Source organism: Apis cerana, linkage group LG4, assembly GCF_029169275.1.
Source record: "Apis cerana isolate GH-2021 linkage group LG4, AcerK_1.0, whole genome shotgun sequence".
Classification (NCBI taxonomy): Eukaryota; Metazoa; Arthropoda; class Insecta; order Hymenoptera; family Apidae; genus Apis; species Apis cerana.
The window spans coordinates 10,110,381-10,123,254 of record NC_083855.1 but is presented as its reverse complement, the minus strand read 5'-3'; the positions used below and the strand labels follow the sequence as shown (position 1 = coordinate 10,123,254).

General features: G+C 18.3%; 3 protein-coding genes across 10 annotated transcripts; 1 reads left to right on the top strand and 2 right to left on the bottom strand.

Annotated features, from left to right (window-relative positions):
- Positions 1-441: 441 nt before the first annotated feature.
- Positions 442-3,393, bottom strand: LOC107996087 (BTB/POZ domain-containing protein 17). 4 transcript variants are annotated; one of them, XM_017053970.3, is made up of 4 exons: positions 3,146-3,393; positions 2,463-2,697; positions 2,217-2,357; positions 442-1,744 (listed from the first exon to the last, which is right to left on the bottom strand). In XM_017053970.3, the coding sequence occupies exons 2-4, from the start codon at positions 2,559-2,561 to the stop codon at positions 485-487; spliced, it is 1,500 nt and encodes a 499-aa protein (XP_016909459.1). In that variant the 5' UTR covers positions 2,562-2,697; positions 3,146-3,393; the 3' UTR covers positions 442-484. The 4 variants fall into 4 exon arrangements, with proteins under 4 accessions (XP_016909459.1, XP_061930022.1, XP_061930021.1 ...); XM_062074038.1 differs by lacking the exon at positions 3,146-3,393 and adding an exon at positions 2,923-3,000; XM_062074037.1 differs by lacking the exon at positions 3,146-3,393 and adding an exon at positions 2,797-2,912.
- Positions 3,394-3,944: 551 nt separating this feature from the next.
- LOC133666035 (metacaspase-2-like) lies at positions 3,945-9,507 on the bottom strand. Of its 3 annotated transcripts, none has more exons than XM_062074021.1 (3): positions 9,244-9,507; positions 8,984-9,091; positions 3,945-8,764 (listed from the first exon to the last, which is right to left on the bottom strand). In XM_062074021.1, the coding sequence occupies exon 3, from the start codon at positions 8,047-8,049 to the stop codon at positions 4,351-4,353; it is 3,699 nt and encodes a 1,232-aa protein (XP_061930005.1). In that variant the 5' UTR covers positions 8,050-8,764; positions 8,984-9,091; positions 9,244-9,507; the 3' UTR covers positions 3,945-4,350. The 3 variants fall into 3 exon arrangements, with proteins under 3 accessions (XP_061930005.1, XP_061930004.1, XP_061930006.1); XM_062074020.1 differs by having other exon boundaries at positions 8,984-9,096; positions 9,244-9,455; XM_062074022.1 differs by having other exon boundaries at positions 3,945-8,761; positions 8,984-9,096; positions 9,244-9,455.
- LOC133666040 (bifunctional peptidase and arginyl-hydroxylase JMJD5-like) lies at positions 9,474-12,874 on the top strand. Of its 3 annotated transcripts, none has more exons than XM_062074040.1 (7): positions 9,474-10,035; positions 10,291-10,435; positions 10,567-10,738; positions 10,898-11,062; positions 11,395-11,612; positions 11,690-11,842; positions 12,004-12,874. In XM_062074040.1, the coding sequence occupies exons 1-7, from the start codon at positions 9,896-9,898 to the stop codon at positions 12,259-12,261; spliced, it is 1,251 nt and encodes a 416-aa protein (XP_061930024.1). In that variant the 5' UTR covers positions 9,474-9,895; the 3' UTR covers positions 12,262-12,874. The 3 variants fall into 3 exon arrangements, with proteins under 3 accessions (XP_061930024.1, XP_061930025.1, XP_061930026.1); XM_062074041.1 differs by having other exon boundaries at positions 9,530-10,061; XM_062074042.1 differs by having other exon boundaries at positions 9,569-9,708.

Here is a 12,874-nt window from a genome sequence, read left to right as displayed (position 1 = left end):
TAAGTTTAAACTAAACTATGTATTAAGAAATTAAATTTTGAAATTTTAAAAAATATTTCTTTCATTTTTAATTTCTTTTTAACAAAAAAATTAATTAACGAGTTCATTTCATTATGCTGTTTTTTAAAAATTATTTTAAATAATATTAACCAATAAAATTAAAATATATATATCAAATAAATATAATCAATTAAAAATAGTTAAATAATTATCATCTTACAAAATATTAATATAATGAAAATATATAGAATATTTAAGTCTTTCAATATTTTATTATATATTTTCTTTCATATATAGTTTGGTCTAATATAAAACTTTATATCAACTTTATGTCAAATATTAAAATACCAATATATCCAAACAAGAGGAAATCTAAAATATAAAAATCATAAGTTTTAACATAAAATAAAGGCAATTTATCATATATTAAATATACTTGAATTTCATAATAAAATTTTATTTGGTACAGTTTGAGAGATTTATCTTAGTTAGCTGGTGATATAACAATGTGAAGTTTGAGCATATCTTTATTTGGACCTACAAGGAAAGGAGAAGTATTTTCTGTTACAGAACCTTGTTGCGGATTAAGTTCCTCGAACGGCAAAAGATCGTCCAAATTAAGGACACGTTCTTTTTTACTAAACCTGTGAATAATTTCTGTTACTCTAGCAATATGCTCAACACCATCCTGTAAACCATATATTAAAACACCTATTTTTACTCGCATATCGGCATTACTATTTACGGGTGGTTCCTTACACGTAAGTGATAATCTAACCGAACGTTTTACATGTTCTGGCATCTCTACTGTTCCTTGCCATACTATCAAAAAAAATTTTTTAAACCAAACTCCTTTCGGATATATGTCTACGACCCATTCACACGCACGGTCACCAGCATATTCTGCCAAACACGAATGACTCGAAAATACAAGTGTTCTTGTATGATAAGAAGGTAAACCGTGAAAATTTTCTATCGTAAGTAATGAACTACAAGTGTCTACAGTATATAATCTAGGTTCAAAAAGTAACGCGCCATCTTCTTCACTTGAACTCACTTCTTTAACTCTGTCTAATTGACCAGAATGAAATGACATCCCTATAGACATACGTTCTACAAAGAATTCCTTATACTTTTTTGTTAAAGGAAATAATAACAATTCTGCTAATTGCCGAGGAGACATCATTGGAAATCTAACTGGAGACATTACAGCTATTACCAATTGTTCCAATGTTGCTTCTAATTCATCATGTGATAATTGTGTTTTCAATCGATTTGCCTGATGATCTAACCATGATTCTAAACATTTATATAATGTCATTTCATCCTTTATTACTAGACTACTTTGATGTAACAATGATACTAAAATATCCAAATCGAAATTTCCAAAGTCTGCAGTCTTGGCCACCAATTCTAAATTCCATTTAATAAAATTTTGGCATGCTTGAGTAATATTGTGATGACCACAATTTGAAGTATATTGTAACCATGATACTAAAGTGCCATGTATGGCAGCTAATGCAATATGATTTTGCATATAATCAAGGCACAGTGATATTAGATCCTTAACATTATACTTATCAGCTAATGATAATATTGGTAGAACAACACCATAATTAATTCTTATTTGACCAGTATAAAAGTACCGCAGAAACTCACTAAATATAGGTACACATTGTGGCGTTTCTTGAAGGGTTACTCTACTTTCTTGAGATTCACTCCATTGAGGACTCATTAACATTACCTATATTGAAAAAAATAATAATGAGTATAATATTGAAATATTACTTTTATTTTATTTATTTAAAATAAATATAATAAATATCCAATAAAAAAATTGTTATATTGTTTTTAATTAATATTTAATTAATATAAATGTTGAAATAATAAAGGAATAATAACGAAACGAAAATATCTTTTACTTAAAAATTATTTTTTATTAAACATAAAAATAATAAAAAATAGTTTTCATTTATCTACTAATAATATACTTATATCCAATGTTATTTTTTTAAATATTTTAAATGAATGAATGAATCACTTAAGAATAAACATTTAATTTAAAAAAATATTATTCTAAATATTAATTTACTTTTTTTACATAAAATCATGTCCTTTTAGGTTATACCACCAGTTTAGTGACATCCTGTATAAGAATAAATAATTGTTTTTCATTTCATCTTATTATATACTAATTTAAAAGTAGATTTACTTACTTGAAAAACATCACTAGAAGCACAAAGTATAAGACGATGTGCTGGATATTCTATACCATCAACAACTAGACAAATATCATTCATAAGACGTTCTGCATATAATGTTGCTATTTTTAATAAAACTGTACGTGAATTATCCACCTAAATAGAAAATATAATAAATTTGTTTTTGTTTTTTTAATTGAAATTTTTTTATATCTTTATCTTTTTTAAATAAAAACATATCATTATGTGTATAATAATAACCTCTATTGAATCTGAACTTTCAGATTTTCCAACATTATTTGGAATATTATTAGATTCTTCTGTTTGTTTATTTGTATCCATTTCAGAAGAACCTGTCATACTTAGTCATCACACTTTTGTATATTTTTTATTTCTGTATCATGGTTTATAACTAATCTTATAATAAAAGTAATTATACCAATGAACTTTCATAGTCTCTTGTTTATTAATTTTAATGCTCTTCAAAATTACATAACTGTAAAAAATAAATAAACAAAATACAATATATACATATATATAAATATTTAAGTAATTGAAATAAATAATTAAAAATAAAACAAAATATAATAATTACAAATAAAATAACAATATATTATAATATCTTATATAAAAGGGAAATATATCGTATTTTTAAAAATAAAAAATAAAATAAAGATAAAAATAAAAAACTTGAAACTGATAACTACAAAAAATTAATTACAATAAAATAAAAATATATGTAAGAGTATAATAGAGATAAGAAAAATAAGAAAGTATAATAAAATATATAAAAATACATAGAATAATAAAAATTTATATACGCAATTAATTACATTACACATATGTTTCAAATAAAAAAATTTCATATTATATTTAATAGTGATTATATTTCTTGTATTTTATATAATAAAATTTAAAAAAATAAGTAATAAATTTTTATTTACCAAAAACTGTAAATAATTATAACGAAGTAAAGAAATTATATTAATTAAATACGAAGGAAATGAATTGTGAAATACACTTTTCAATTGTATGTTTTAATATTAAATTATGAAAATATAAATTGTTTTATTATATTAACTAAGAATTGACACTGTTTTTTATTTTATTATTTTTACCAAGACACTCAACTATCAAAAAAAAACACAATGACATGAAATAGTAGTTGAATTGATTTAAAAGTCAATTGTACAAACATAAAACAGTGAAATGTATAATACATATGAAATGAGCGCTGTAGTATTTGGCGCGAATTTTAATATCAGGTTATTCTATAGTTATAATTCTATTTTTCATTAAAAAATTCAATAATTAGTTGAATTGATAATATATATATATATAAGTAATTATTTAACATGAAATAATAAAATTAATATCAATTAATAAAATACAATTGATTAACAAAATATTTCAAATAAATTTCGAGTTCCTTAAGAAAATAAAAATTTTTTAATTAAACATAATTAGACATTAATAAAAATATTTAAAAAATGAAATATAATAATTTCAATAATAGTAATTATTGTATAATATCATAATTATTATTATTATTAATACATTATCTTAGGAATTTGCTTTTGGTAGGAATTTGACAAGAATTTGAGAATTTTAAATTCAATTTTTCCACAGCTGATATAAAATTTCATAGAATTTATTAAATTTATATAAAGTACATATAATATATAAAAATAGTATAAAAATAGTATAAAAAGTGAATATATAAAGATATATATATATGTATTCAAAAAAAATATAAAAAAAATATTATTTATTATTTAATTAATTTTATAATTATTAGATTTTTTGATATTTTAATTATTTTTATTATTTTTTAATTAATCAATTTTTTAATATAATAATTATATTAAATACAATTATATTAAATACAATTATATTAAAACTAGAAAAAATTAATACAATATTAAAAATTTTTAGAAAATTATCACATAAAAAATTAAATGAATAATTATAGTAAAATATTCATTAATATTTATTATCTATGAAAAATTATATAATGTATAAAATTCACATTACAAGCTATAACTAAATACAGATTTAATATACTATCTAAATTTATAATATTCAATTTATTTTTTTAATAAATAGTGAATATATGTAAAATTTAAACTTCTATCATTATTATAATTTTTTAATATATTCTACTTTCACTACATTTTAATATCACTTCTTCAATGGTTTTTCCATATTTATTTAATTGTAAAATAGCTAATAATAATATTTGTACTACCCAGAGATATAAATCAACATTTTTGTGAATTTTAATTTTATGTTCAAATGCTTCAAAATTATACTTAAATTCTATATTACATAATAAACATATTGTATCATGATATTTTAAATAATGAATTTTATAATATTCAATATTTGAAAATTGTTTTGAACATATTATACAATTGAAATATTTACTTTTTATATTACTAAATCTTTCATATTCGTAAAGAGATAACAAACGTTTCATTCCAAGAATTTCTATTATATCATTTTGAAAATTTATATTTTCATGAGTTGATTGAATATTAATATTGTTTTTTTTATAACATAAATCAAAAACAATATGATGAAATATTAAATGTTTTGTTAATTCATATGTAAGGTATAAGTTATTACATATTTCACATTTGTTCCATTTATGCCATTTTTTTAAATGGAGTTTCATTTGTAATGTTGTAACACATGATACGTTACAATTTTTACAATCAAGTATTTTTTCATTATTATATAGTATATTAGATGTAATATTCAATTTTGAAAGTTTTCCATTCAATTTATCTAATTGTTTTAAAAATGTATCATTATGTATAGCAAAGATATCTTTATTATCTGATAATTGTGATTTTTTTTCACTAAATTCAGTATTAACATTTACATTATGTACTGTATGAGATAAAGACTCTTTTGCAGATGCAGAGAAATCTATAAAATTGCCTAAATTATTGCTGGAATCATTATTCATTGAATGTATGGTTTCATGTCTTATTAGCATATGTAATGTAAGAAAACTTGATTTACATATCTTGCATTTATGTGGACCTATAGTTTCTAAATGGGTATTCATATTATGTTGAGTTAAAGATATGGCATTAGAAAAATTAAGATTACATCTTTTACAATTCCAAGAAGTAACATTAGTGCATATATGAATGTTTACCATTGCAACTGAAGTAAGAATTTTATTACAATTATCACAAATATGAATTACAGATTCATCATTATGACAATAATATTTATGTCGTAAATAATTTCGAAGTAATGCAAAATTTTCTTTACATGGACTACAACGCCATTTTCTATTTTTTTTATTTATATTCTTATTAGGAACTTGATAAATTGTTTGCTCATGTACTTTATTTCGCTTTTGTAGAATTTTTTTTAATATTTTTATTTTCAATAACACATTATTTTTCTTTCTAGATATATAAGTATTTTTTTTAGATAGATTTTTTATTTTATGAGGATTATTAAAATATGGTATCATTAGTGAATTTGAAAATTGTGAACTTTCGAATAAAGAATCATGTAAAAACATATGTTCTCTTAATATTGTTAAAGAACTAAATTTTTTATCACATATATTGCAATATAGTTCTGTTAAATTATAATTATTATTATTTTTAGTTATATTTATAGCAAAATTAGAATTTCTATTAAAATTTATTGGAAATTTATTTTCCATTATATTTTCTATAAATTTTTCTTTATTAGTAATATTTGTTGTATATTTTTTTGTAATATTCATATTGAATTTAATTAATTTTTGTTTTTTTATACCTTCTTTTGTTTTTTGTATAAGATTTATATTCAATGTATAATTGCAATCATCATTTTCATTCATAATATTATCTTTTTTAATAACATATTCCATATTATCATTTTTAACATTAATTTTTTTATCAATTATTTCTGATATTGAAATGTTTTGATTTGGTTTTTCTAAATTTATAATAGAATTTATTATATTATTATTTTTAAAAATTGTAGTATGATCTTTAGAATTTTTAGAATTTACATTTTGTAAAATTAGATCATTTTCATATTTTATTGCTTTTTTACTTTCTTGTATTTTTTGTCTTTTATACATATCAGCATGAGAATTATTTACATGTGTAGATATGTGAGTTTTTTTATATTTCCTACCTTTATATTTTTGATTAAAACAATCATTAAAAGAATTAGAGTTTTGATTTTGAAGAGACTTTGAATTTGACTCTGAGATGATTGTAATATTATTTGAATATTTCTCATCAATATTTAATTTTTGTATATTTTTTATTTTTGGAATTTTCTGCATTATTTGAGTATCATTTATCTGTTTCTCTTTTATTTTTACTTTTGATAATAAATTTTTATTATTTGAATTATAATATATATTGTTCTTAAAATTTATTTCTTTTGTATTAATACAAAATTCATTTATATGATTATTATGTTGTGTGTCAATTTTTTTTTCTAGATTAGAAATTTCAACTGCTTTAGTAGTAATGTCAAAAATATGATTTTTTTTAAATTTTGGTTCATTTTGAAATGTAGTACATGATTCAGGATTTTTAACTATTTGTTTTGTCGTTTTATTTTTTTTTATACAGTAATTAAAATCATGATATTTTTTAACATGTTCTTCAAAACTACTCATATGATCAAATATTTTTGAACAACAACAGCATTCAAAAATAAATTGATTATTATTATTTAAATTTAATTGTTTATTGAAATTAATAATAACAACTGCAAATTTATCTTTTTTGGGTAATATATCTTTTTCACATTTTAAGTGTATATTCATTAAATGTTCTTGAAAATGAGATAAAGAATTAATCTGTAAATTACATAATGTACATTCAATACATAATTTTTCATCATTTATAAAATTTATTTTATTTGAAAATTGTTGTAAAAGATTAATAATTTCTTTACATTTATTACATATTGCTAAACTTTTTATTATCCCATGTTCATGCAATTTTTGAATTTTTAATTTATGTCGTGTTCTTCTATTCATCATATTATCTTTAGTTTTTAAAAAAAATTTTAAAATATTTTCTAATAAATTTATGTTTTCTAATTTATGTTCATTATCTTGTAATATTTCTACATTATTAATTTCATTTTGTAAAGACATTTTATACGTATTTCTTTCAAATTTTATATTTGTTATATTTGTATCAATTCCTTCCATTATATTTTCTTTGAATTTTGTACATTTTTTTTCAAACACTGATTTATGATATAATACATTTATTTCTTCGTTTTGTTTCAATTCAGTAGTTCTATATTGTTTGTATGAACAACATTGTGTTTTTATGATATCTTTTGTTTCATAATATATTCCTTTACTATCTTGTTTTTTTAATTTATTTACAACATAATCTGGAATTATTTTAGATAATTCAGATAAAGGAAGATCATCTATTTTTGTTAAAGCTATTGTTAACTTTTTAGTATTTAAAAAATTTTTATGCTTTGTTATATTTTTATTTATTTTGATATCATTTTTCTTTGAATGAAGCATTGTAATTTTAGAAAACTTATTTGTATTTTCCTTATTTAATATTTTTTTACAATATTTATTTTTCCCTAATTTATTAATATGATGTTTATATTTATTTATTTTATAGTACATTTTTTTTGGTTTCTTTTTTTTCATGTCTAAATAACATATTGATTTTACTGTTTTTTGATTTTTACATTCTGTATAAACATCTTTGCTTGATCTAGTTGTAATAGATTTACTAACTTTACAATTATTTTCCTTTTGTATTTGTATATTGCAATCAATTTCTGATTTGGAATCAACTAAGTTATGAATTTTATTTGCTTGTGATTGCTTCATACTTTTATATGCTTTTATTTTCAAAAATTTTTTTTGTGATGATTTTATATTACATTTAGATAAGATAGTCTATTTTCTATTTGATTCATAATTAGCTTTATGTTGAATTTTTATCATAAGAAATAATATTATTACAAAAATTACAGCACGTTTGCGATTTTCTACAAAAATAGATTGATGTTTACAAATTATGATTTAATTATGATTTATTGCTTCATGATTAATTTTTAATATTTTTATCATTTTTATTATTTAATATTTGATATTTTGGTTTTTTAATATTTAATTTCACTTAATTACTTTTTAATAAGAAACTAGAAATATTTGTCATATTTCTTTAAAGCTTTATTTATAATATTTTTAAATTTTTTTTCATTCTAAAGAAATACGTAAAAATACTTAAATCTTCTTGTATCTTCTTTCTTTATTTTTATTAATATATTTTAATCTTCACTTATATAATTTTCTAATATGACTTTGCAATTATAGTTTTTTTTTTATTATATTTGTTCTTTAATATTTTATATTTAGAAAATTCTCAAACTTTTTAAAAGTTAAATTAAAAAGTTAAATTTAGTAAAAATAATTAAACTTCATTCTTATGATAAAAAGTTAATATTTTAACAGTTTTGCTAGTTTTTATGTTATTTTTTATATTCTTTTTTATTAAATTCTTTTCATTTTACCTTTAATTATATAAAATATTAGTTTCCTGCTGCAAAAAAAATATATTATATTGTTATTATATTAATTTTTTAATAATAATTTTTTTTACTTAACTTAAATATAATTAATATATTATACTAGATATAATTTAATTAAAATATAATATTATTAATAATTAATAATTATATTATAATATCATACTAAATATAAATAATTTATTTTTATAATATCAAAAAATAAAAAGATATTTTTAAGAAAATTTTCTTACTTGTGAAAAATGTATTATTATATTCTTCTATTATTTTGGCAGGACAATTTTGTAGGAGTTGTTAACAATATAAAATGTTTATCAATACCTTACTTGTCAATATCGTATCTACGCTAAAAATGATTTATATATAAATAAATATATAAATTAAAAATAAAATTAATATTTTAGATTCAAAAAATAATTCAAGTTTATATCTATAATGAAAAATATTTATATATAAATATAACTAAAATTGATGATATTAATGAAATGCTAACCTTAATACTTAATGCGTTTTACTACTATAAAATTTTAATATAATTATGAATTATTTTAAGTTCTTTTTATTTCTTGTAGACTAAATATTTGTTATATCAATAATATTATTTATTATATTAAGTGATTCTTAAACACAATATTTTTTTCTTTTTACCGTAATAATATTTTAAGCTTGTATAGGCTTCAAATTTTCATTTATAAATTTGAAAATGTTATGCAGTTATAGTGTTAGATGGCAGCAATGTTAACATTTATATTACAATTTTAAAATGATAAATATAACGTGTTGTTTAATGATATATTTAGTTAGTTATACTCAGTTATGCCATATGTCAAAATAAATATCGATAATTGTATTATGTTAAAATTTGCCGTATGATATAAAATAGTATTTAAAACATAATACTGTATAATGCTATATATTTGTAAAACTAACCTAAAACTTTTATTTCGTATTTAACAATGTAATAGTTATTAATACTCATTATATAAATAATTATTTATTTCCAAAGAATTATAAATATTTATATTCTTTTAAATACATTCATGTTGATAAATTTAATAGAAAATTAAATAATTTTAATTCATAATTTTTATAAATTATTTTATATTTTCTATTTTTAAATTATTATATTTACTTAATTTTAAAAAATGTGTAATTGTACAATTATTGCAAAATTAATTCCTTGGAATTTGTTTGACGAGAATATGCAGAATTTTTTACCTATTGAAATGAAAAAACATTTAGTAACAATAAACATTAATTTAAAACTCTTCATTGAAAATAAGATGTAAATAAAACATGTCATTATATAAAGTAATTATAGATATTTATTAAATTTTTTTATAATTTTATAAAATATTTCAATATTTTATTTATTGTTTTTTTTTTTAATTTTAAATGTATTTCAATAATTTATTTATAATTGAAATATTATATATAATATAGTAATATAAAAATTTAATAATGTATATATTTTTATGCATCTTAATTATATTTATTACATAAAAATAATATTGATAATTTAATTTGTTTTTAATGAAAGAACTTCATCAATGAAATGGACAAAAGATTCATTAATATTAATTGAAGCTTGTTTGGATAAAACATGGGAAGCATTAAATTCTGGCCATTGGCAATCTGTTCCTATTGAATATCGATATTCTTATACATTATGTACTATCTTAAAAGTAATGTAATATATTATTAATATAAATAATATATAATTATTTTTTTAATTTTATTTTGAATAAAAATAATATTTAAAATTTATGTTAATTTTATTATTATGTAATTTCAAATAAATATTCTATATTTACAGACAATACTATTAGAGTTTCAATATTATAATAATATCGAAGAATTTTCAAAAAATATAATTCTATTGAAGGATATTATTCAGCAAATTGATAAAGGTATTTTATTAGGAGCACCACTTCCAAATATACCTGATTTATTACCAAAAATTGCAAGAGAATTGAATAATTGTATCAGTAAGTATTAAAAAATAAATAAATATATAATAAATTAAATATAATATATATAATAAATTAAATATAAGTAAATGATAAATGGTAAATATAAATAAATGATAAATTGTTGTGTAATTTTTTTTTATTATTCTATGTTATATTTTTTATTTTGTTTTATAGCAAAATCAACAGAAATATTGGATTTAAAAAAATTAAATATTGATTTTAAAAATTCATATGATTTTATTTTACCTGGATTTATTGAAGTTACTCAATATATTGAACCCTCAATGGAACTATTTTATAAAGAAATATTTATGCCTAAAATACCTGCAATATTAAAAGGTAAAAAATATTTTTTTTAATTTAATTTTTCAATTATTAAAATATCTTTTCAAATATTAAATTTATCTTCATGCAAATTTTTATTTTATTTTTATTATATCATAAAGATTGTAAATAACAATGTGAATATATTATTTTAAGTAAATATATACAAAATTTAATAAAAATAGATAGATTAAAATTTTAAAAATGAAATTTCTAATTATTATTATTTTTTATATATTATTTTTACATTTATCTTCATGTCATCTATTTTCCTGATAAATTTTAAATATATATTAAATATATAAATTTATATATAAATATATATGTATATATAAAATACATTTTAGATTGTATTAAACATTGGAAAGCTTTAAAACAATGGAAGGATTTAAAGTATTTAATTAATGTGGCTGGAAATCGATTGGTACCTATTGAAATTGGTTCACGTTATACTGATGAAAATTGGTCACAACAACTTCTTAATTTTTCAGAATTTTTGCAAAAATATATATTAACAAAAAATGATCAAATTGGTTATTTAGCTCAGCATCAATTGTTTGAACAGGTTTTATTCTATATTTTTTAAAATATTTAATATTTCAAATGAAATTTTAAATACTAAATATATAATAATAATTTCAGATTCCTGAATTGAAAGATGATTTTACAATTCCTGAATATTGTAATTTTACAGATAATGATGATGTAAAACAGCCAGATATAAATGTTTGGTTTGGACCTAGTGGAACTGTTTCACCTTTGCATTTTGATCCCAAAAATAATTTTTTATGTCAAGTATGAAAATTAAATTTTGTTTTATAATAATATATAAATCAAATTATTTTAAGTTATTATATATATTATAATTATTTTAATATATATTATTATAATTATTTTAATATATATTAAAATATATATTAATTTATATTATATTATTGATTTTTGTTGCATTTTAGGTATTTGGATATAAAAAAATTATTTTATACCATCCAAATGATTCATCGAATTTATATCCATATGATACAAGATTACTAAACAATACTGCACAAGTTGATCCTTTAAGTCCAAATTATGAAAAATGGCCTAATTTTATTAAAGCAAGAGGTTTAATGACTTATTTAAAACCTGGAGAAATGCTTTACATTCCTCCAAAATGGTGGCATCATGTAACTTCTTTGACTTCAAGTTTTTCAGTTAGTTTTTGGTGGAGTTAAATATAAATATAATAAAAAATATATAATATAAAAACAATATATGTATTTAAAAAATATTTATTTCTAAAATTTATAATTCTGAAAGAAAATATATATAAATTTTGAAAAAGTACCATAAAATTACTCTATATAAAATTTGAAAAAATGCTATATATAAATATAATATATAATACTATATTTTTATAGAATATTTTATTTTTATTTATTTTATTTAATAAAAATTGATAACATATTCTTTTTTATAATTTATTCATATAAATCATTATTAAACATTTTTATGAATAGATATATATATATATATAATGTATAAATAATAATGAAATTTAATTTATTTTATAATTATTTTATTATTTTAAGTATATTAATTTAATTTGTATTCAACCAAATAAAGAAAAAGTACAAAAATATCATTTTTTTAATATTAATGTAAAAGAAAAAGTAAATAAAGCTCTTAATTCAATTGCTTAGTAATTATTAAAAAATTATAACACTATGTTAAATTAATGATTAGTGCTAATATGTTTCATTGGTTTAAATAAAATGTATATATATACAAATTGAAGCAGATGTATCACAAAGGCGTTCATGAGAATAAAACGGAATGTTATAAATA